Source organism: Rana temporaria, chromosome 5, assembly GCF_905171775.1.
Source record: "Rana temporaria chromosome 5, aRanTem1.1, whole genome shotgun sequence".
NCBI classification, from domain to species: Eukaryota; Metazoa; Chordata; class Amphibia; order Anura; family Ranidae; genus Rana; species Rana temporaria.
In genome coordinates, this window is record NC_053493.1 from 340,279,617 (window position 1) to 340,304,708 (window position 25,092).

Sequence of the window (25,092 nt, forward strand, 5' to 3'; positions counted from 1 at the left end):
GTCAAAAAAAAGGTACTCACACCCCCACCCCTAACCCAAAAGAGCTACAACTAAGGTTAAGCTGGGGGTAAGGAGAGAACTTTTTGAGTGAAGTCACACTATGGACAATATAATAATATCATTTGAAAAGACAACTGTTTTTAGAAATACTGCCAGCTGTCAATTTTAGGTTCACTAGGCATTAAATGGCAGCAAAGCTAAACAATAGGACAAGGAGAAAATTATGTGTATGTATTACAGTTTGCATCCCACTTTTCATGCAAATATAAGTACTTTAACCCAGGGCTCGACAAAATCCGGGTGCCACGTCGCAATTGCGACAAGAAATTGTGACCTGGCGCCTGCCGGTAATCGAGGCCGCGGTTTTGCAGCCTACAAGGCCTCGGCCTCAATTACCGGCCATCGCAGGCCCGCCGCGATTGCGCGGTGGGGGCGCACGGAGGCACAGGATCTTGTGTCTCCATGCGCCCCCACCGCGCGATCGCGGCGGGCCCGCGATGGGCGGTAATTGAGGCTGCGGCTTTGCGGCTTTGTGAAGTCCCAAGCTTCCTTCTGTGACCTTGCGCCATCTGGTGGTGGCCGTTGGCATTACAAGTAAAACCAGTTCTAATGTGTAATTTTTCACTATTTTCACTGTCATCTCCTTCCCTCTAATTAGAACCCCCAAACATTATATATATTTTTTATTCTTACACCCTAGAGAATAAAATGACGATCGTTGCAATACTTTCTGTTACGCCGTATTTGCGCAGCGGTCTTACAAGCGCACTTTTTTGGGGAAAAAATACACTTTTTTAAATAAAAAAATAAGACAACAGTAAAGTTATCCCAATTTTTTTTTGTATTGTGAAAGATAATGTTACGCCGAGTAAATTCATACCCAACATGTCACGTTTCAAAATTGCGTCCGCTCGTGGAATGCCGACAAACTTTTACCCTTAAAAATCTCCATAGGTGAATAGGTGATGTTTAAAAAATTCTACAGGTTGCATGTCTTGAGTTACAGAGAAGGTCTAGAGCTAGAATTATTGCTCTCGCTCTAACGATCGCGGCGATACCTTACATGTGTGGTTTGAATACTGTTTACATATGCGGGCGCTACTCAAGTATGTGTTCGTTTCTGCGTGCGAGCTCATCGTGACAGGGCACGTTTTCTGGCTCCTAACTTTTTTAGCTGGCTCCTAGATTCCAAGAAAATTTGTCAAACCCTGCTTTAACCTATATCCATTGTGCATCATGGAATCTGGGCTTTTGTACCTGGTTTAACCTGCAATGGTCACAGAAACATAGTCCTTTTTTTAATGCTTTCACATGCGCATTGGCTATAAGAAGTATGAAGGTCTAACAAACATTTTCAAAACTACTATTCTATAATTGTTATTGGAACAGTCTGGATGAAATGTTGCACAGTTCTTTAATACCGTACTTAATGAAAAACTGGCTGTATGTTCCTGGAAAAATTATTCAGCTAAACAATTCAATTAACAAAATGGATTCCTTCAATGTTCAAAAACGGGTTAGTTATGTAAACCTGTCACAGTTGTGGGCATTACCAACTGAGCATTTAATTGAAAAACGTATAAGGAGTGCTCACATTCAGTGAAAACTTTGAGTCACACAATATAGCAGAGCCAGAGATACAGGTTGATGAAACATGCATTTATAAAGGTTGTTTCCCTGGTTCTAACCTATTTATGGTTGAATTGTTCTGTAACAGCAGAATCTGGGACTGTACCTCCTTGCCTTCCTATTGCTTACCCTAGTGATGGGCGGGTTCACTGATCAATAGGTAGACTTGGGTGGGACCAAGTACAACTATTACTTGAAGAAATAACCTACTCTTCGTTGTAACATTATCTATCCTATTGTGTTTGAATACTCCAGGCTTGTGACAGGTTTATTTTAACTTCAGAATATAAGATAAACATTTTTTTTTTAAATGTTGACTAGTTACAGATTGTTGGATTCCACATATAAATCTGTGTGAATTTTTCTGTAATAAAAACTAAAACAATCATGGCTATCCATAAAGGTATACTAGAACAGAGAAATTAGCCTCCAAGCACAAGCAAATGAGACACTATCTTCCAACATGCTGCAGGAGATGGTAAAAGCAGCAGGTAATAGAATAAGACTGGTGAGTGATGCTGCTAACTATTTCTTCGGAGATAGAAGCAAACTTTGGAACTGCATCCACAGCAACTAAATCCTCTGAGCACATTATGCTGGCACTGGCTCTTCTATCTCCACTCTATAAACGTCAGGACAGTAAAATAGTAAGGCAGCTGTTAGCTTCCGTCAACAAAAAGTGCTGCTCTGTACATTTCCAGTTCAATCACACACTGCTGGGACAGGTACAGCGGCCTTCTTCACTGACTAGACTGTATCAGCAGATTTGTGTCTTCAAACATGGCGTCTGACCTCCTTATTCTATGGCGCCCAAGAATCACTACCTAGAGATCAGAGGCCCACAGGCTTAGACATGTACACTTTTTTTATTTTAAGTTTCAACGATCTCTCTTCCAAGCTGAAACCCAAGCCTTCTCATTCCTGTCTCCGTATTTGACAAGTGCCATAAAAACGGCTTATGACACAAACAACAGGAATTGTGCGCCAACATCTCCGGTTGTCCGAACGTTACTGCAAAGATAAAAGTAAGGAAATTTCAGAGAATGTAAGACATAAAAGACCTGTATATATAACTGACACAGAAAAGTTATTAAAACAAGAAATATGGAACCAAAAGTTTGTGGACACCTGACCATCACAACTATATGAACTTTTTGGATATCCCATTCTAAAACCAACAGCATTCAGATAGAATTGGCCTCTTTTGTCACTATAGCAGCCTCTACTTCTCTGGGAAGGCTTTCCACAAGATTTTTGTTAGTGTGTCTGCAGGGATTTTTGCCCATTCAGCCAACGATTAATTCTTAGGACAGGTATTTATGCTGGACAAGAGGCCTGGCTCACAATCAGCTTTCCAATTTATACCAAAGGTGTAGCATATGGTTGAGGTTAGGGGCTCTTTACCAACCACATTCCTCGAATCATGTCTTTATGGACTTGGGTTTCTGCCCTTGAACTCAATCATTTGAAGGGTAGTCCACTTACTTTTGACTAAACAGTGCATCTACAGTGATACTTTTTCTTTAAAACGATTTGAAAACACGTGAAGACACAAAGTAAATGTTGTGTAAAGAATGAAATCAAACATTACAACCTTTACTTGCCTAAAATTAGGTTGTGACATTGTTAATGACATGGAATATCCTCCCTAAATATACACAAAGATGTATGTATAGCAATTATACACAAATATTAATAAGCAGAAAAGCAGAACAACCTCAGGAATAAAATACAACCCACAAAAGTATTAAAACTTCATATCTTGCATTTCATACAAAATGTCTTAAAACCATTTAGGCCTCATGTACACTGAGATAGAGAGGTTTTGAAACGTCCTGTGTACATGAAGCCTTATGCTGCTTACACACGACCGTTTTTAATGTCATGGAAAAAACAACGCTTTTCTTTACGTGATTCTTGTCAAGCCTGCCTTGACACACGATCGTGAAAAAAAATGCTTGAGCAAAGCGCGGTGACATACAACACGTACGACGGAACTATAAAGGGGAAGTTCCATTCCATTGGCGACACCCTTTGAGCTGATTATGCAAATTTCCCTTCTCATAACTTGCTTCTGAGCATGCGTGTTTTTTCCCCCGTCGTTAAAGCCTACACACGATCGTTTTTCACGACGTGAAAAACGCAGAAAAAAATAGAGCAGGTACTAAATTTTTAATGCCCATTTTTCACGTCGAGAAAAATGCTCTGGAGCCTACACACGTTCGTTTTTAATGACCAATTTTAAAAATTTCATTTTTCTTGTCATGAAAAACGGTCATGTGTATGTGGCATTAGGCTTCATGGACACGGGATGTTGTTCAACCTCTCCAGAATGAGTTAACTTGACAGCCAGAAACCGCGTCAAAAAAATGGGCGTTTAGCCATGTTTGCATCTAGAAGCGTTTGAATTGTCTTTTATATTTTTGTTAAAATGAAAAACGTCTGTAAACGAAACTCTGCTAAATGTGAGTTACTGCGTTTAGCCGCAGTTGGCGCTTGAAATGCCTCTAAACACAGCTTCTGAACGCATTTTTTTGGGTTCCAGAAAAAGCCTCTAAACTCAACTGCCTAGAAATGACTATAAACGACACTGTGTACATGTACTGATAACAGAGGAGAGTTCAGGAGCAGTTGAATAAAATGCCCAACTGCTCCTAAACGTCCGTTTACCAGCAGCAGTGTACATGAGGCCTTAAAATGTAAAAGGAGTAATTAGATCACCAGTTCATGCATGAAGAAAAATACTCCAATCATAGTAAAACACCTTGAATATCCCACCCACCATACAGACAGCCCAATATTCATACAGAAAATATGATAATCAGTGGAGGTGACTTTGTTGAGAAAGGTGATTTGAAACAGACTGGTGATCTAATAACTCCTTTTGCATTTTGTGTGAAATAAAGGTTATGAAGTTTAATACTTTAGTCAATTGTGTTTCATTCCTGAGGTGTGAGCACCTGGAAAGTTCTACAGTGTTCTGCTTTTCTGCTTACTAATTCATCTTTGGGATGTTGTGGTTTTGATACTCCTTTATATCAATTTATAAGGAAATATACACAAATATTATAACAAAGTATAGTCCAGAAATTGTTTTAAAAAAATTACTATTTCCCATTGGTCATAAAAAATAAATTTGACCCCAGAAGAGAAGGTTTAGTGCCGCTCTGTGCAATACCACTGCACAGAGCAGGTGAGTATAACATGTTTATTATTTTAATTTAAAAAAAATTACCTTTAGTAACACTTTAAGTAAATAACCAAAAGAAATGATTTCTTGCTCATTGAAGGAAACAGCAATTCAGAGACTATTGGGGTGCCCAAAAACAGTGCAACCGAGGGGTGAGCAACAGCAACAAAACATTAACAGGTACAAAAGAAATAAAAGAACTGGGGACTGCTTGCATCTCCTCAAAGAACCACCTGAAAGACCTTATGCCTAAAAATTGTGTCTAGGCCTTCTAAGTAGAGTGACCCACCCTATGGGAAGGAAGATTTGGACTTCAACAGCCATGCTGTGAAGGCCAGCGCTGTCCTTGAGACAGACGACCCAGACCAAGTCTCATCAGATCAGAGTACCACATCTGTCTGGGCCAATCCAGAGGTTTGAGGATGACTGAAATGCTCTCTTAGTTTGATCCTGTTCAGCAGACAAGAAAGGAGTTTCTAGGAAGGAAAAGCATAGATCAGGCTGTACTAATCCCATGCTGTTGATTAGGGAGACTAGGAGGTCCACATCTGGCATCCTGCACCTGTGAAACAAGTCTTGGAACACCTACCAGGTCTAGGCACTGCCACCTGAGGAAATCTGCCTTCTAATTGTCTGAGCCTGGGATGTAAATGGTGTACAAGACTGGAATGTAATGTTTTCCCAAGATAGAATTCTTCCTACCTCTCTTGTATCAGAGATTGATGTATCCCACTGCTGCAGTGCTGTCCAACCAAATCCTAATTGGATGACTCAACAGTTGAGCTGTTTAAAGTGTTGCACTTTTTTTAAAAGTCAGCAGCTGCAAACACTGTAGCTGCTGACTTTTAATAAGGACACTTACCTGTCCAGGGAGCCCGCGATGCCCCCCCCCCCCCAAGGCCGATTTGTCCATCAGATTGGGTGCAGGCACCGCCATTCTAATTAAGGGAAACCAGCAGTGGAGCCTTGCGGCTTCACTGCCCGTTTTCCTACTGCGCATGTCGCACATCGCTTTACTGAATAACTGGCTGTCTTCTGGGACCCATGCAGGTCCCAGAAGACAGTGGGGGGCTCGCCGAAGAAGAGTATATGATGTCCTGCGCCGCGGACAGGATGGATCGGAAGTACAGGCTGTACTTCATAAAAAGGTATGTTAGAAGAAGAAGAAGAAGAAGAAGAAGAAGAAGAAGAAGAAGAAGAAGAAGAAGAAGAAGAAGAAGAAGAAGAAGAAGAAGAAAACAATTATACTATCCAAAAACGAGGGGTGGAGAGGTGGCCTTTTGTTTAAGACCACCTCTCAAAAGTGGGTGGAACTCCGCTTTAACATTTGCAAATTGTCAGAAGTTCCAGGATGTTGATTGGGAGATGATATTTCTCTGATGTCCCTCGAACCAACAAAGATGTCTAGGACTCTGTCCCAGGTTGGGAGACCGACATTGTCATGAGGATTTTCAAAGATATCAGAAGGAAGGACTTTCCTAATTCCAGAGCTAGATTCTTAGGTCATCCAGCCAGAGACAACCTGGTCTTTCATGTCAGATAGTTCAGTCTGTCATAGGGCTGAGCTGACTTGTCCCATGACAGGATGTTGAATTGTAGGGGTATGAAGAGGATATTACTAAACAAGTTATATGACTCCTGGATTGAAAAGTCTGGAAGCAGAGAGTTTGAAGTTTCTCATGGGGAAGAAAAACTATGACTTGTGTAGTGTCTAAGTCAGATAAGACAGATTCTCCATTCCATGAGTTGGTTCCAGCACTGACATGTGAAGTCAGCACTGGAAGTCTAATCTGGATAGCCAGTTACAGAAACCAGAACAGCTTGTAGAGAGATTGTGATTGAAGAAAAAAACAGCTAGCAAGAAAAGTCAAACTTTTCTCAGCAGCGCAATGAAAAGGCATCCATTCTCCCTACAGCAGGGTTGTCAAACTCAATTTCATTGTGGGCCGCATCAGCATTATGATTGTCCTCAAAAGGGCCGGCTGTATCTGTGAGATTAGATGTCCAGCGCACCCCTCCCCCTATATCAGATGTCAAGAGCCACCCCACCATCAGAAGTTGAGTCCCCTAATCTCCCTTACATCACAGTGCAACCCCATTTCCTTATGCTGCTGCTGCCAAGAAGCTGGATGCATTGCTTGAAAGCAGAAAGTAGGGGTCTGGAGGAGGACCAGAGGAGAGCTGAAGCTCTCCTGCAGCTGCAGGAGAGGTGCGAGGGCCACATGAAATGGCCTGGAGGGCCGGATTCGGCCCGTGGGCCTTGTGTTTGACACCTGTGCCCTACAACCTTAGGAAAAAACTGAGGAATGCCAGGAGTAGGAGGGGTTATATTGAGCTAGTTGCTGTTTTTTGGTTTGCCATTGTCCAAAATCTCCCATAGGCGTCAGTGGGTTCTCCAAGGAGGGTAGACCAACATAGCTTCATGCATATTGCCACTTCCTGTAATTAGTAGTTAGTTGTAAGTAGAAAGCAAGTCCACTTTGGGTGTGTTTTTTTTTTTTAGTCATCGGCAGAAACCTTTCCCTCAATACAAGATATACATATTGTCTGGACTATACATTGTAATAATGGTTTGTGTATATATAACATGTGTATATCTAAGGAGGGTATGCCAATGAAGGTCTATGGGTACTGTTTTTAAGTGTTTTCAAGAGTTAGCATTATGTTGTATGTCCTCCATTCAAATTTACAAATATATACATTTTTCATCAGTGCAGCCATTTTTCTTGAAGAGGAGTGTCAGGACACTCTCTACTTTGCAGATAGAAGTGGGCGTCCTGACACTCCTGCTCGCCCCCTCCTGCTCGCCCCCTCCACCCTCAAGAGGTTTTTTCCACACCAGGGAGAAAGGCTTGCAATACTGTGTGTAGTTACAGACAGAAGAACAGGAAGTGAGGATTTCTCAGAAGAAATAAGGACATTTAAAAGCAAAATCGAAGGATGAGGTAAGTGAAGGAGGACTGCACTAAGGCAAAGGAAGCTATTTAGGGAAAAAATGTTTTACCTTTACAACCCCTTTAAGCTTCGGCTGAATTGTGCTTAGTATGCAATATGTGAAACTGTCAGACAGCAGATCTGGACTAGGCTTTGAGGTCAAAATCTTTATATTATATAGATGGAGAGCTCATTTTGTCACTGATCTTATTTTGCAGCATTATAAATGCATTTCATAAAAATGTTAGAAAAGTCCATTGGCTTTCTAAATTTCTTGCAAACCCAAGAGCTTCCAAACTATATAGTTGCTCAGCATGGAACCTGCAATTTTCACCAGTGAAGTCAGAGGTGCACATTGAGGGGCGACAAGCTCTAAATTGAAAACCACAGCTTGCATATTAAACCTCCGAGTTCAGGGACTCCAGGGTGCTTAAAGGGCAAAACAATGTACAAAATGGGGGGGATTTACTAAAACTGGAGCACTCAGAATCTAGTGCTGCTGTGCATGGTAGCTAATCTGCTTCTAACTTTAGCTTTGACAAAAAAAAAACCTGGAAGCTGCACAGCTGCACCAGATTTTTGCATGCTCAAGTTTTAGTTAATCCTTTCCCATGTGTAGCCACATCTTTGGTTTTGCGCTTTCATTCTGATCAACTGAGGTATCTATCAAGTTTACTAGACCAGTCCTCTTGATCAAGCACTTGGTGTAATAAATTGCCCCAGACTTTGGGATTCTGGCTGTGAGATCTCCCTGCCATAATCCCTTGTTCTTAACCCATAGTGTATTGTATACAGGGTGAACAAATATCTGCGCTAACAATAGAAATAAATAAAAAGCAGCCAGCACAGTTTGTAGATCAATCAAACACAAAAAGTAAAAGTCCAAAGTGCAGCGCTTAAAAATGATAATAAATGTGTAATAGTCCAAATGATGAAAAGTGAAAATGAGAAAACTTCCACCAAGCTTCAGGGTGTACAAAAGACAAAAGCACACCAACACCCAGTGCAATCAATCTTCTTACCAGATAGATATGTAAAACAAGCATGCAATCATATGATGCAGAGGTTCAGTGGTGGATGGCAACACTTCTAAGCTTGATATGCAGGATTGGGTTGATCCAAAAACACTGATATCAGAAGATCATCAGAACTCACATAAAACAAATGGATTGTAGTGCAGTCATCAACAGGGCATAAAACCTGCCCCATGCAGTGGAAATAGAGAAATAATTTCACTGCATGGGGCAGGTGTTATGCCCTGTTGATGACTGCACTACAATCCATTTGTTTTATGTGAGTTCTGATTATCTTCTAATATCTGTGTTTTTTGATCAACCCAATCCTGCATATCAAGCTTAGAAGTGTTGCTATCTACCACTGAACCTCTGCATCATATGATTACTGTATTTATTGCCGTTTTTTTACCCTGAAAATAGAGGGTAAACTGTGCCCGCGTGTTATACGCAGGGGGCTGTGGAAATTTATTTTCCTGAAACTTCCATCTTAAAGTTAGGGTGCGTGTTATACGCTGATAAATACGGTACATGCTTGTTTTACATGTCTATCTGGTAAGCCGATTGATTGCACTGGGTGTTTGTGTGCTTTTGTCTTTTGTACACCCTGAAGCTTGGTGAAAGTTTTCTCATCTTCACTTCAATCCGTTGTCATTTGAACTATTACACATTTATTATCATTTGTAAGCGCTGCACTTTGGACTTTTACATCTTGTATTGATGGTTGTTCTCTCAGTTCATTTTGCATATTTTATAATATAAACTAAAATCCTCCAGGGAAAGTGGAATCCTTTGTTTAACAGTCTAGAATCTACTAAAAAAAATAACACTGAGTGGACTGGTCATTAACAGATCGAGATTATACATTCTCATGGGTGGCCAAGGCTGCATATTTTGCTGTGTTCAGAGGCAGCTAAACACTTCCTCTGAATGCAGCAACACATTGGGGGTTATTTATGAAAGGCAAATCCACTTTGCACTACAAGTGCAAACTACCAGTGCAAAGTGCACTTGAAATTGCACTGAAAGTGTACTTAGAAGGAAAGAAGATTTCTCATTGAATATCATACATTCTTTGCACTGACTTATAAAAAGTATTCCATGCTAAGTAAAACAAATAGAACAACTGAAAAACAGGAGAACACACATTTATCATTTAATATCTTACCTGTACCAGCAGCAATCAGGTAAGGAAGTGGACGAAAAGTATAGCTAACCCAACATTTAAAAGCATCACCAAGGCAATCATGATTGAATTAGGTCTCTGAAAAAAAGTCATATTCCAGTATTAGATTTTAAGATGTCATTCTGCACCATCACTTAAGAATTAAAGCAATCACTACTGGAAAAAAACGAGAGCGCAAAGTTACATTTATTTTAAGTGTATTTTGAGAGAATTGCAAAGGACTAAAATAAATAAAACAATTTCCTTTTTGGGGGGGGGGGAAGGTAAACAGATCCATGCTGCAGTGGTTAGTTTGCATCCCTCAACACCTAATTGGTGCTACAGGCCGCCGTGCCAATTCATGATATGGCTTGTAACACTGTAATCATCAGAGTTGACATGTTCCATGCCCAGCCCTGATGGCATGCTCCCTGCATTTAAACCAACAGTGGCTCCTACCAGTTTTGCTTTCAGAACCGGCAACCTGTATTGGAATGAGTTGCACAGCAGTACAAAGCACACATTTGTTTCCTGCCAACTTATACATCATGCTGCTGCCCACTGCCAGGCAATGCTGCCAGACCCCCACAAAAACAAACAACGAAAACATTTGTGGTTACGTGACCCTTGAATAAAGGTCCAATATAAGGGAACACAAGCTTTATTTTAAGCAATGCCTGTTGTGTTTTAAAATGAGTGACATCACAATGAATTTAATTGCACTTAGTGTGGTCCATGTCTATGTTTCATTTATATTTGACATTCCTGATGTAGATGAACATATCCTACAAGCATCTGCCAGGAGAGGCTTGGGAAGCACAATTTGTCTGCAGTCTGAAAGTATATATGAAGTTTATTTAATTAGGTTCAAACACAAACTCTACAAACACAGCAGAAAAACAAACACGTAATGTTTTGATTAGATCCCCACAGCTATAATTTTGAATCAACACTGCATATAGAAATATCTTATTAGCTAGACTGTAATCCCCTTTAAGATGTAAATAACAAGCAGCTCGCAATGATGAAGTAATCATAACTCCCTAGGGCTAGTGCTTCAGTTCTAAAGCTATTTATACACTGCCTGCTAACCCTTTAGGTCTTCTATGGAACTGAAATGCACTGTGTCCTTTTTGCCTTTAGGGTAATGTCACATGGGGGATTTACGTGCTACAATTTTGAAATTATTTTTTCCCATGCGGAGTTGTCATCCTCTGCATAGGTTTCAATGGGGATCATTTTCACCAATCAGATACATTTTTTTTTCCCTTGAGTATGCTACATGCGTCACATAATGTATGACATAACAATTAAGCACCTCAGCATTATCATTGTGACAACATTGTCAACCTCCCTGGCGGTATGATTTTGTCAGGTTTTTGATGCTGAAAGCGGTACAAATTGTTTTGCATGGAAATTTGGTGTTTTATATTGTAGGCCTGCAATTCTTAGAAATAACTCACTTAAATCTGTCCAAACAAGAGTCTAGTAGACATCCCGGGTATGATAAACACAATATCATAAATTATAATATAATAAATAACTATAAATAATTATAACAAATAATAATAAAAATTATTCAATAATAATGTAATCAAATCAAAAACACTGAAATTTGCTCAGTTGCAGAATTGTCGCTGCCATTACTTTCAGTGTTTAATGACGAATTTCCCCACAAATCACTATAGCTCAATTCTGCAAGTGATTCTAATTTATTATCGCTGTTTTCTACCTGGTCTAAAACCACTTTTGACATAAAGGGACAGTTTTTGGTTGCTATGGACAATCTCCAGTTTCCAGGCAGAAAGAACAGTTTTTATAACATAAAAGTACATGCAGGGCACTAGACAGACCACTAGGGACAAAGGGGGTGTGTAATTATTTTATACAGTACTGTAATCTGTAAGATTACAGTATACTGTACATGTATTGCGTCGTAATGTTGCAGGGAACGGAGCTCGGCGCCACTCGGGCACTGTGTGAATCGAGCGAGGAGACAGCTCGCTCAGACAGTAGGGAGACAAGGTAAGGGAGACAGTAGGGAGACAGGATCCAGGGGACAAGGTAAGCAACTCCCTGCCTGGATACTGTGATGCAATCCCGAGTCTGGCTCGGGGACACCGCTATTAGTACTGAAATTTCACCCCAAGCCAGACTCTGGATTACCACCAGGGAGGTTAAAGTGCTCCTGCAATCAGTTAACCTCCCTGGCGGTAATCCCGAGTCTGGCTTGGGGTGGAAATCCAGTACCATTAGCGGTATCCCTGAGCCAGATTGCATCGCAGTATCCAGGCATGTTTACTTACCTTGTCCCCTGGATCCTGCGATGTCTCCCCGCTGTGTGAGTGAGCTGTCTCCTCCTCCGCCAAGCTCCGTTCCCTGTGATTTTAGAGCAACTAGAAAACAGCGAGAATAAATTAGAATCACTTGCAGAATTGAGCGATAGCGATTTGTGGGGAAATTCATCTTCAAACACTAAAAGTAATGACAGTGACAATTCTGCAACTGAGCATATTTCAGTGTTTTTGATTTGATTACATTATTGAATAATTTGTATTATAATTACATTATTATTTGTTATAATTATTTATAGTTATTTATTATATTATAATTTATGATTTCATATTTGAAACTTTATCATACCCAGGATGTGTACAGATTTAAGTGAGTTATTTCTAAGGCCCCATACACACGAGAGAATTTATCCGCGGATACGGTCCAGCGGACCGTTTCCACGGATAAATCCTCTCAAAGATTTCCACAGATTTGTACTCACCATCGCATTGAAATCCGCGCGGAAATCCTCTGGCGATGACGTGTCGCGCCGTCGCCGCGATTATGATGCGGCGACGGGCGTGACGCTGTCATATAAGGAATTCCACGCATGCGTCAAATCATTACGACGCGTGCGGGGAATCCCTTTGGACGGATGGATCCGGTGAGTCTGTACAGACGAGCGGATCCATCCGTTGGGATGGATTCCAGCAGATGGATTTGTTCAGCATGTCAGCGAATATCCGATCTGCTGGAATCCATCCCAGGGGAGATATATCCGCGGATAAAGATCCGCTGGCGTGTACACACCATAGGATCTATCTGCTGAAACCCATTTGCTGGGATTTATCTGCGGATAGATTCTATGGTGTGTATGGGGCCTAAGACTTACAGGCCTACAATATAAAACGCCAAATTTCCATGCAAGATAATTGTTCCGCTTTCAGCACCAAAAATCTGAAAGAATCATACCGCCAGGGAGGTTAAAGTACAACTAAAGGTTTCAATATGACAGTTTCAACTATTTCTGCACTGATATGTGGCACTGGCACCGCCCGAGACCAGCCAGGCAGGCATGAACCAACCAAGGGCACTTCCTAAAAGTTCCCACTAAAGCCAAACACTGCCCACATATACATAGATGGGGCTGACATGTCCAAGCAGTAAGAATACAATGTACCAACAGTGATCAGCCAGTATAAAAGCAGTGATTAGAGTTACTTGAAAAGCCAGGGTTGCCATGCCCAGCTCAGTCCCCCAGGCTCTTATTGGCACTTGTCTCTATCACCATACATGGAGGGGGGCTACAGGAAAATCACCCACACTCTTGGTGGCTTAATATTATCAGGGTCCAGTAAAGGGGAGAGGAAGAGGACAGCCATGGAAAAACCTGTGGCTGGTCCAGGCTGCACAGGAACCCGGACTATCGTGATCTCCATCTGATAGCCTCGGTTTTTTTTATGCCATGTGCTAGAACATAGAGAGCATTCCAGCGCCATGCACACCAACTGTAGTGAGACCTAACAGAAAACAGTCTGCATATCACTGCTGCACTGGATACCGCGCAAAATGTTTTCTATTGCTGGGGCAAATTCCGCAAAACCGTAGCTGTCCCTGGCAAACAGGAATGAATGATAAGCTTAGATTAGATGTAAGTAGTGCTTGGCAGTATTTCTCTTTAAGAAGTCAAGAGCTATACACAATGAACATGTAAATTAGAGCTTGTTCACATGTGTGTCAATACCGTGTTTATGCGGCATTACCCTTTTTCAACACTTCATAAAACACATCATAAATGCTATAGGCGTGTTAATGAACTTTATTCTTCATAATTAACACACGTGTGAGTGAGCCCTTAGAGAGTATTTTCTTCTCAGGGAAAACCTCTTAATTCTCTATTGAAGCTCCAATCCTCATAATCATTTTTTTTTTAAAAAAGCTCCCCTGTGCTTGTTATTACTTAGTACATTCAAATTAGACTACTGTTAGAAAAGTACTCATGCTGGTTAGTTTTACATCTTTAAAAATTTACCAGATCTCGGAAGCAGGCAGGATGTGGGCATCTGAAGCCCACTTGTTTTTTTTTTCCGGGATTCAGTGCAGCTGGCTACCCAGCATGCACCTCCCGATCTCGCGCCTGTGCAGTAATGACACTGGGTACAGGTTGCCATGTCAATGGCTGTGGAAGTACTGCTCCATTGTTATGGCAACCTGTTAATCAAATTTCATTATTAGGCTTCCTGAAGGCTCCTGAGATAGATGACACTGATATCCCAGGAGTCAATGACGTCATCACCTGTCCTAGGCGGCCAGGACAGGAAGTGCCACCAGAAGATATATAAAAAAAGTATTTAGTAACTAAATTTTTTTTTTCATTTAGCACTGTACAGGGGGGGGGGGGGGGCTCATTGGAAGTTTAAAAAAAAGACTGGAACTCCTCTTTAAGTAATATTGTGATGGCTCGTAGTCCTGCACATAAAGTTTGTTATCTTTTCTTGTTTAAAATCTAAATCAGTTTTTCAGCTCTGACTGTATCATGGGCCACAAGCAGCAAGCACTCTGTTTGAACAGGCACTGTTAATAGACAGAGGGACAGACGATAAAAGCCATTAGAAAAAATATATATATACAAAAGGTCTGGACCTTTCAATTCATTGTGTCAATACTTACGGAGTTTATTTCATTTTCAACAGGAGGAACTAAATCTGTATTGATTTGCTTCTTTGGTGCCGCTTTCTCCAACTTCATGACTTTTGGTTCAGGTGGGCTCTCTTTGGCTTCTGGCTTTGTCAGTGGTTTCTTGGGACTTTGCTTTAGGGGTGGCGGCATATTTGCAACTGTTAATCTTTTGGGGTTGGAGTCTTCTTTAACAACTGAAGGCAATGATGGGTTCATATAGTAGTTGTGAAAGTCGGCATGCAGCTCCCCATTCCCTGTGCTGCTTGGATTGTGGCTAAAAGACGCCTTTGGTGATGGTTTAGAAATGGCCTCCTCTTTCACAGGAGCTTTAGGAGGTATGGGTTTAATGGAAGAAATAGGTAGATTTTCAGCCGATGCACTTTTCCTTTCAAGATTGGCAGGTTGTACCATAGCAGAGTTAGAATTTTTTCTCTTTAAATCCTGCGGAGGAGGCTTTGATGGTTCTTTCCGTTTTTGTTCTGGTGTTCCTGGAGGAGTTGTTCCTAACCTGTAAAAATGTGGAGACTCTTTCGGAGATGGAGGCTTCTTGGGCAGCTTTTCCTCAACAATCTCTTTAACCTCTACAACCTCTTGAAATTTTTGCCTGATATAATCCGGTCCTGAAAAAATAAAGTCCAATATAAGATGCTGTTTTTTTTAACCTAAATGTACATGCATGATATACACAGACCGAGATAGGCAAATGTTTTACTCATTTTCCTAACGATACTTTATCTCAAGTTTAAATTTTTCATGGTAAAAGAAAAAAAGAAAAATCTCCATCACAAGTTAAATTAAGAAACCTTAACTGCTTAATATGTATTTTTACATTGAAATATACATTTAATATATAATGGAGAAGTGACCCAATGATGTGGAGGTTGAGTAGTGACACCTTCACTTAATTTTTTATTTTTTAAGGTATGCATAGCATGGAGTGGTCACATGATACCAGTTTATAAATACACTAGATAAACCCCACTGTGATGATCATCTACATTTGGTTCAGAGTTCTTTGTCTGACCCTTGTGCATAGCTAGCAGAATGGTGAAACATTACATTTTGAAATGCAGCACATTCCAAGCTTCCTGTAAGGAAAGATTTATGTTTAAAACAACCAAATATTGAAGACATTGTGAGGCCTCGTACACACGGCCGAGGAACTCGACGTGCCAAACACATCGAGTTCCTCGGCCAGTTCAGCCCTGAAGCCGCCGAGGAGCTCGGCGGGACGAGAGCTCCCATAGAACAACGAGGAAATAGAGAACATGTTCTCTATTTCCTCGTCGAGCTCCTCGTCGGCTTCCTCGGCCGAAAGTGTACACACGACCAGTTTCCTCAGCAGAATTCAGCCAGAAACTCGGTCGGAAGCTGAATTCTGCCGAGGAAACTGGTCGTGTGTACGGGGCCTAACATGTAAAACATGATGCTCAGTGTGTTCCTGCAAACTTTAATGCTGGCTGTATACTGAGTAGAACTAAACGCGGGTGTGCTTCCTTATGCACCAAAAAAGCCACTTAACTAAAACGTAACCTTTATTGTAAATCATAAAAAGTTTTTATAAGACCATATCAGGTATACCTATAAGATGAGGTCAATGTGATTATATATAAAAATCAACGTTCTATCTCTATGTAGTAATATTAACATCTACCAAGTTTAAATGGTGAAAAATTCTCTTGAATATATACATATAGACAATATGAGGGTTATCATTTCCTCCTATATTCAATATAAAGGCTCCGGGCTGTATTAGAGCATATATAAATGAAAGGGGTAGTGAAGGTTCATGTTTTTTCACGTTAATACATCCCATGCATTAAGGTGAAAAAACATCTGTTGATTGGCGGAAACCACCCCCCCCCCCCGTTTTACCCTGGAAAGTAAAACAGCCCTGGAAAGTTCTGTGACGTGAACGTGCTCGATCTTTGCCCGGGCTCCTCGGCTCTTCATTGGATAGATTGATAGCAGCGCAGCCATTGGCTCGCGCTGCTGTCAATCAAATCCAATGACGCAAGCGCCGGGGGCGGGACCTGGTCATACACTGAGTGTATAACACAGGAGCGGACACAAATAACCACTATTGGACGAGCCCCATATATCACCATATCCACAAAAAAGCTTCTCTCTCAGTCAAGGCTACAATGACACAAGGCACATCTCACCCCACAAAAAAGAAAAATGGAGGGGAGGGGGGAAAAGAATGTGTCAGGACAAAATTTTAATCATGTGACCCTAAATGAAAATAAAGTCAGAAGGTGCTCCCAAAATCAAATCACCCAAACCTATGGTTGTCCTGACGCATTCTCCCCCCCCCCCCCCCCCTTTTTTTTTTTTTGTGGGGAGAGATGTGCCTTGTGTCAACTTAGCCTTGATTGAGAGAAAAGCTTTTTTGTGGATATAGCGATATATGGGGTAGATATATATGTCCTATGATGTCTCCCCACTGTGTGAGCGAGCCGTGTGTTCTGCTCGATTAATCACAGTGCCGAGCTCCGCTCACTGTGAGCGGTGCAACGCACGGGGACGGGGGACGGAGCATGGCGACAAATTCAAAAAGTTAAAAACACACAATACATACAGTACACTGTAATCTTCCAGATTACATTACTGTATCAAATTATTTCACATCCCTTTTGTCCCTACTGCTTTGTCCAGTGCCCTGCATGTAGTTTTATATTATACATACTATATTGTTCTTTCTGCCTGAAGACTGGAGATTGTCCATGGCAACCAAAAAGTGTCCCTTTACGTCAAAAGTAGTTTTAGACCAGCTAGAAAACAGCGATAATAAATTCGAATCACTTGCAGAATTGAGCGATAGTGATTTGTGGGGAAATTTGTCATCAAACACTGAAAGTAATGACAGCGACAATTCTGCAACTGAGCAATTTTCAGTGTTTTTGATTTGATTAAATTATTGAATATTTGTTATTATTCTTAGATTATTATTTGTTATAATTATTTATAGTTATTTATTATATTATAATTTATGATTTTGTGTTTCAAACTTTATCATACCCGGGATGTCTACTAGACTCTTGTTTGGACAGATTTAAGTGACTTACCGTGTTTCCCCGAAAATAAGCCCGGGTCTTATATTAATTTTGGCAACAAAAGACACAGTAGGGCTTATTTTTGGAGTAGGTCTTACCATGTAATGTGATGTCTTCTCGCCCCCTCTTCATCCTTGCCTGACAGGAATCCCCAGTGTGAACTGAGTTAAAATACTTGTAAAATCCTAAAATCCACTCTATTACAGTATTATACAATGTACAATGTGTGTGTTTCTGTAATATAATTGTGCCAAATACCTTTATTATTAGCGCCGCTTTGCGATTCTGTGACCTGCCAGAGCTCACTTCCCTTCAATTATATTACAGAAACACACACATTGTACATTATATAATACTGTAATAGAGTGGATTATAGGATTTTACAAGCATTTTAAACAAGGGCTTATTTTCGGGGTAGGGCTTATATTGCAGCCCTTCTGGAAAATAGCGCTAGGTCTTATTTTCGAGTAAACACAGTATTTCTAAGAATTACAGGCCTACAATATAAAAGGCCAAATTTCCATGAAAAACATTGTACTGCTTTGAGCATCAAAAACCTGACATAATCATACCGCCAGGGAGGTTAAACATTTTTTTATAAAAAATTGCTGATTACATTTTACTAACTTACTGGAGTTTTTACCACAATGAATCCTGTCTGTACTGTGCTAGCAGGTATCATTAACAGTTGTAAAGTAAATATGAACAATGTATGTCTTAACAAACATTTAACGATCTAGAAGCTTGACTTCTGCATTCTGTGTTAATGAGAGGAAACTCAATGGGGTCGATTTACTAAAACTGGAGATTGCAAATTCGGTGCAGCTGTGCATAGTAGCCAATTAGTTTAGATTGTTCAATTAAGCTTTGACAAGAAAACCTGGAAGCCGATTGGTTTCTATGCAGAGCTGCACCAGATTCTGCACTCTCCAGTTTTAGTAAATCCCCTCCAAGGTGTCCGTCCATCTTTGTCAGTGGAGACAGGCCGTTTCCTTTCATTTCACATTGTTCACAGTAACTTGAAGTCTGCTCCAACAAACCTAGAAAGGTAAAAAATATATAGTAAAACAAAGACCAAAAGACAGCGCTCAGAGAAAATAAGGCAGCTAGCATAAGAGGTCAATATAAAAAACCCTCTGTCAAAAATTTAATATAATGCAGCACCCAAACCTTCAACTTATATATTCGGTAGTGACAAACTAATTGAAATTATATGTGTTACAGTTAACCTGCCTGGCGGTCTTCCCGAGTCTGACTCGGGGTTAGATTTTCCTGCTGCGAGCGGAAACCCCGAGTCAGACTCGGGCTTGCCTCGCTAGATCCACAGGCACAAGTTACTTACCTTGTCCCTGGATCCAGCGATGCCACCGCGCTGTGTGAGCGAGCAGGACCTCGCTCGATTCACACAGTGCCTCCGTGTGACGCCGATCTCCGTTCCCTGCGACGTTACGACGCACGGGGACGGAGAACGGCGCCAAATTCAAAAAAGTAAACAAACACATTACATACAGTATACTGTAATCTTATAGATTACAGTACTGTATGTAAAAAAAACACACCCCCCCTGTCCCTAGTGGTCTGTCCTGTGTCATGCATGTCATTTTATATAATAAAAACGTTTCTTTCTGCCTGCAAACTGTAGATTGTCCATAGCAACCAAAAGTGTCCCTTTATGTCAAAAATAGTTTTAGATCAGCTAAAAAACAGCGATAATAAATTATAATCACTTGCAGAATTGTGCGATAGCGATTTGTGGGGAAATTCGTCATAAAAAAAAAAAAATAATGACAGCAACAATTCTGCAACTGAGCAAATTTCAGTGATTTTGATTTGATTACATTATTGAATAATTTTTATTATAATTATATTATTATTTGTTATAATTATTTATAATTATTTATTATATTATAATTTATAATTTTGTTTTAAAAAAAATGTCATACCTGGGATGCCTATTAGAATCTTGTTTGGTCAGATTTAAGTGAGTTATTTCTAAAAATTACAGACCTACAATATAAAACGCCAAATTTCCTTGCAAATAATGGTACCGCTTTTAGCATGTTTTTTCTGACAGAATCATACCGCCAGGGAGGTTAATAAAGGTTGTGCCTCAATTCATCCTTTTCTGTGCAAAACCACAAATAAATGAAATAAAAATATAAATCTTTCTTATACGTGTCCATTATTTCATTCCTATATACCACAAATTAATCAATTGCTTTGTAAAGTGCACTAAGTGAGTAAATAAATAACTAAAAAGTACACATACACCAATGATCAATATATGAGAAAAATTAAGCAACTATATATATATATATCTATATATATATAAAGTTCCAGTAATTTGCATCCTAGTGTATCAGTTCATATGTGCAATATTCTCAGTGAATGTGAATGAATTTCTTGATAACGTGTCACTAGACCACCACCATCACTCTGAACTCCCTGGAACCAATGACTGTATACATGTAAGCAGCGCATGCATTTTATACTTTAGGCTGGGTTCACGTATGTGCGGCCGCGGTTCCCAACATGGGCTCCGGTACGTTCCTGTTCACCGGTTCAGGTGAGAATCAGGTCAGAATTTTTGCCTGAATTCACACCTGAACCAAACCCAACCCAAACATGCACAGGACCCTTTTGGAATGCGGACCACGGCTTCCCCGAAACTGTGTAAACCGGCTCAATTGAGAGCCGGTAACATTTGCATGACAGGTGAATTGGATTCAGGGAGATCTGCATCAAATTCTCACATATGTGAACCCGGCCTTAACACAGATGAGCTCTCCATCTGTCAACAGCCATGGAACCCTTATGATCAATAGGCTGTACCACACCTCACCATTGGGGGTATTCTTGAGGTTATGTTTAAATGAAAGCACACTCACACTGGAGCAGATAAATATATCATAGTGTAGTACTCAATTAAATGTATATATATTTTTAATTAAAATCAATTAAATATTTGCTGCATAAAATAATCCAATTGCTAAAAACGTAAATATCCCACTCACAAAAATGGCCACTGCATTTGCTTGATGCAGCGTTGCGATGTAGGCACGCAAGCTCCACCCGACATGTCTTATTTATGGTGGGGTAGTGGGGTTTTCTCAATTTTAACCACAAAAGTAAACAAAAAAATATTTGAACATCTATCATAACACATTTTTTATTTCCTAGGGGACCCAAGTACAGTACTTGTTCCCGTTCAATTCCGTCCAGTGGTGACACTGTTGGGGATTTATTCAAAATTGAAGGCATACTGAACCAGCATGGCTACCACAGCATCTTGCAGCGGCATGCTATTCCATACGGTTTGCGTTTAGTTGGACCATCATTTATTTTTCAACAGGACAATGACCCCAAACACACCTCCAGGCTGTGTAAGGGCTATTTGACCAAGAAGGAGAGTGATGGGGTGCTGCGCCAGGTGACTATCTCTTGAAGCTCATCAAGAGAATGCCAAGAGTGTGCCAAGCAGTAATCAAAGCAAAAGGTGGCTACTTTGAAGAACCTAGAATATGAAATATATTTTCAGTTGTTTCACACTTTTTTGTTATATATAATTCCACATGTGTTAATTCATAGTTTTGATGCCTTCAGTGTGAATCTACAATTTTCATAGTCATGAAAATAAAGAAAACACTTTCAATGAGAAGGTGTGTCCAAACTTTTGGTCTGTACTGTATATATATTTTCCTACACATTAACCCCTTTTACATTGACCTTGTGAGACTATGTATTCATGACACCAAGTGCTGTTAATGGGGAGATCAATGAGTCCTAGCTTTTGCGCATACACCTGTATTTCTAGGTGTCTATCAGGGCTTCTTTTATACATATACAGCAGCATTGAGTGATCTTCCAGCTTTATGTGTTATACATGGCACTGACCCAACATTACTGGTCACTCATTTATAAAAGTTAATGCTCACACAGCACTGCAGAGCTCTGTTACTCATCAGTCGGCCTGTATATGTGTATGAGCAGCCACTGATAAAGAACTCAGATTTGTATTATTATGAATGAATGAATGCTCGGCACTGCTTGTTCATTCATAATAGTAAAGGATCACCCAGAGCTGCATCTCTGCGTAATGTATTTGCAGCTGCTTGTACACACAGGGCATGTAGTTTACACAGAGCCAAATCTTTGAGTGATCTTTTACTATTATGAATGAACAAGCAGCACTGATTGGTATTACATAATAGTGAAGATCACTCAGCTTGGAGAGGGGCGTGGCTCTATGGTGGCTGTACCTACACCCCCCCCCTTTATAGGAATGCCCATAATTTTGGCTGAAAAAACGGGTAGAGCTAAAGCCAGCAGACAGAGGTGTGTTGAGGGTAAATAGGGCCACCTATCACAATGGGACTTAGTGCTGTATGTCCCCTGAGCCTTAAATAATAATTAAAAACATATTATCGAAAAAAAAATGTAGTTCTTCTTTAAGCCACAAGCATCTGAATAAGCTCCCTCCTCCCCTACAATTAATCTGAAGACAGCTAGCCAAGCTGAAAGTGGGTGACTTCTCATAAATGTTTGATGCAACTCTAAATTGCTTCTCTGTGGCAAAAGTGACGGAGTACACTGCAGCAGTCGAGGTTTTGGGGGCCCAGCCCAGAACATTCTGACACTGAAAACAAATGTGAATTACACTTAACCCAGCCAAATTAACACTTATCCTTTACCTTTAACATAAAACTGAAACTGTAACCTAACCCTAAGAGCAGGTTCACACTGGGGCGACTCGTCAGGCGACTCAGCCGTCTGACAAGTCACGTCCCGTTCTATTCAATAGAACCATTCTAATTGGAGCGACACAAGTTGCTCCAACTTAGAAAAAGGTTCTTGTACGACTTTGGGGGCGACTTGCATTGACTTCTATACAGAAGTAATTTTGCAAGTCGCCTCTAAAGTTGTCTTCAGGTCGCCTTGCCGAGTAGCCCCCAAAGTCGTGCCGCCCCTGTGTGAATGGGCTCTAAAAGATTAAACCTACAACCCAACATCTAGAAATAGGTTACATGTTAGGGATAACAGTTAACAGTTCACAATATCCCTCCCACTAACCTTGATCTTTAGCCTCTTAAAATACTTACGGAGCTTACACCTAACCATAAAATAACTCTTTAACATCCTCCAAAGCCAGATAAATCTCAAACATCTGAACTCACTTTTTCGTGAGGGCAGCCCCACACTGAGATGTACCTACAGTACCTTGAAAAAGTATTCATTCTTTTTCCAAATTTTACTATTTACAACCAAAAACATAAATTATGTGATAGACCAACACAAAGTGCCACATAAATGCGAAGTGGAAGGAAAATGATAAATGGTTTTCAATATTTTTTACAAATAAATATGTAAAAAAAAGGGGGGCATGCATTTCTATTCAGCCCCCCTGAGTCAATATTTTGTAGAACCACCTTTCACTGCAATTACAGCTGCAAGTCTTTTTGGGTATGTCTCTACAAGCTTTCCACATCTAGAGAGTGACATTTTTGCCCATTCTTCTTTGCAAAACAGCTCAGGCTCTGTCAGATTGGATGGAGAGTGTCTGAACAGCAATTTTCAAGTCTAGCCACAGATTCTCAATTGGGTTTTGGGCTGGACTTTGACTGGGCCATTCGAACACATGAATAAACCATTCTATTGTACCTCTGACTGTATGTTTAGGGATGTTAACCCCCGCCCCAGTCTTAAGTCTTTTGCAGACTCCAACAGGTTTTCTTCTAAGATTGCCCTGTATTTGGCTCCGTCCATCTTCCCATCCACTCTGACCAGCTTCCCTGTCCCTGCTGAAGAAAGGCATCCCCACAACATGATGTTTCCACCACCATGTTTAACGGTGGGGATGGTGTGTTTAGGGTGATGTACAGTGTTAGTTTTATGCCACACATAGTGTTTTGCTTTTAGGGTAACAATTTAAATTTTGGTCTCATCTGACCAGAGCACCTTCTTCTACCTCTTTGCTATGTCCCCCACATGGCTTCTTGCAAACTGCAAACAGGACCTCTTATGGCTTTCTTTCAACAATGACTTTCTTCTTGCCACACCTCCATAAAGGCCAGATTTGTGGAGTGCATGACTAATAGCTGTCCTGTAGACAGATTCTCCCACCTGAGCTGTGAATGTCTGCAGCTCCTCCAGAGTTACCACGGGCCCCTTGGCTGCTTCTCTGATTAATGCTCACCTTGCCCGGCCTGTCAGTTTATATGGACGGCCATGTCTTGTGCCATGCTCTTTCCATTTTCAGATGATGGATTGAACAGTTAGTTCACCATGAGATGTTCAAAGCTTGGGATATTTATAGATATAAACTTCTCCACAACTTTATCCCTGACCTGTCTGGTGTGTTCCTTGGCCTTTATGATGCTGTTTGTTCACTAAGGTTCTCTAACAAACCTCTGAGGGCTTCACAGAACAGCTGTATTTATACTGACGTTAAATTACACACAGGTGGACTCAATTTACTAATTAGGTGACTTCTAGGGCTGCAACTAACGATTATTTTCATAATCGATTAGTTGGCCAATTATTGTTTTGATTAATCGATTAATCAGATAATAGCCTTAAAAAAAAAATTTATTTTTACTTTTTTTTGGGCCAATTTGTTGTTGGGCAGATTACAAAACACCAATTGCCGCAAAAAAAAAAATTACATGTTTTTCTGCAGCTTCTCCATTGAAGTATATTGAACCAAAAAAACAAAATAGCACAGTTTTGCATTAAAAAGTCCTTGCCGTTTCCATATACGCAGCAGCTGAAAAAAAAAATCATGGATGTGAACGTGTCCCATAGGAAAACATGTAAAGGAACTGTAGTGTGTTTATGCAAAAAGCACCAAAAAAGAGAGGTGTGAACCCAGGTCTGAGATGTTTAGTAGCATAATGGGGTTAAAAAAACAAAAATAAGTACAAAAAGAGCAAATAATCACTACTGTAAGGGGTTAATTTTTTTACTGTGGGACAGTGAAAGTAATATTTACAGTAGCGATTTGCTTTTTTGTACTATAAAGGGCTAATTTTATTTTTTTTAACCCCATTATGTTACTGGCCGATTAATCGATTATAAAAGTTGTAATCGATTCATTTCATAATCAATTAGTTGTCGATTAATCGATTAGTTGTTTCGGCCCTAGTGACTTCTGAA

General features: G+C 40.4%; 1 protein-coding gene across 1 annotated transcript in view; it reads right to left on the bottom strand.

Annotated features, from left to right (window-relative positions):
• Positions 1 to 1,321: 1,321 nt before the first annotated feature.
• The window catches only part of JPH1 (junctophilin 1), a 144,106-nt gene continuing 120,335 nt past the window's right edge, over positions 1,322 to 25,092 (bottom strand). Inside the window, exons 4-6 of the mRNA XM_040354441.1 lie at positions 14,876 to 15,504; positions 9,935 to 10,030; positions 1,322 to 2,640 (exon numbers count right to left, since the gene is read on the bottom strand). Coding sequence (XP_040210375.1) covers positions 9,950 to 10,030; positions 14,876 to 15,504 — 710 coding nt within the window. The 3' untranslated portion in view covers positions 1,322 to 2,640; positions 9,935 to 9,949. The remainder of the gene's footprint in view (positions 2,641 to 9,934; positions 10,031 to 14,875; positions 15,505 to 25,092) is intronic.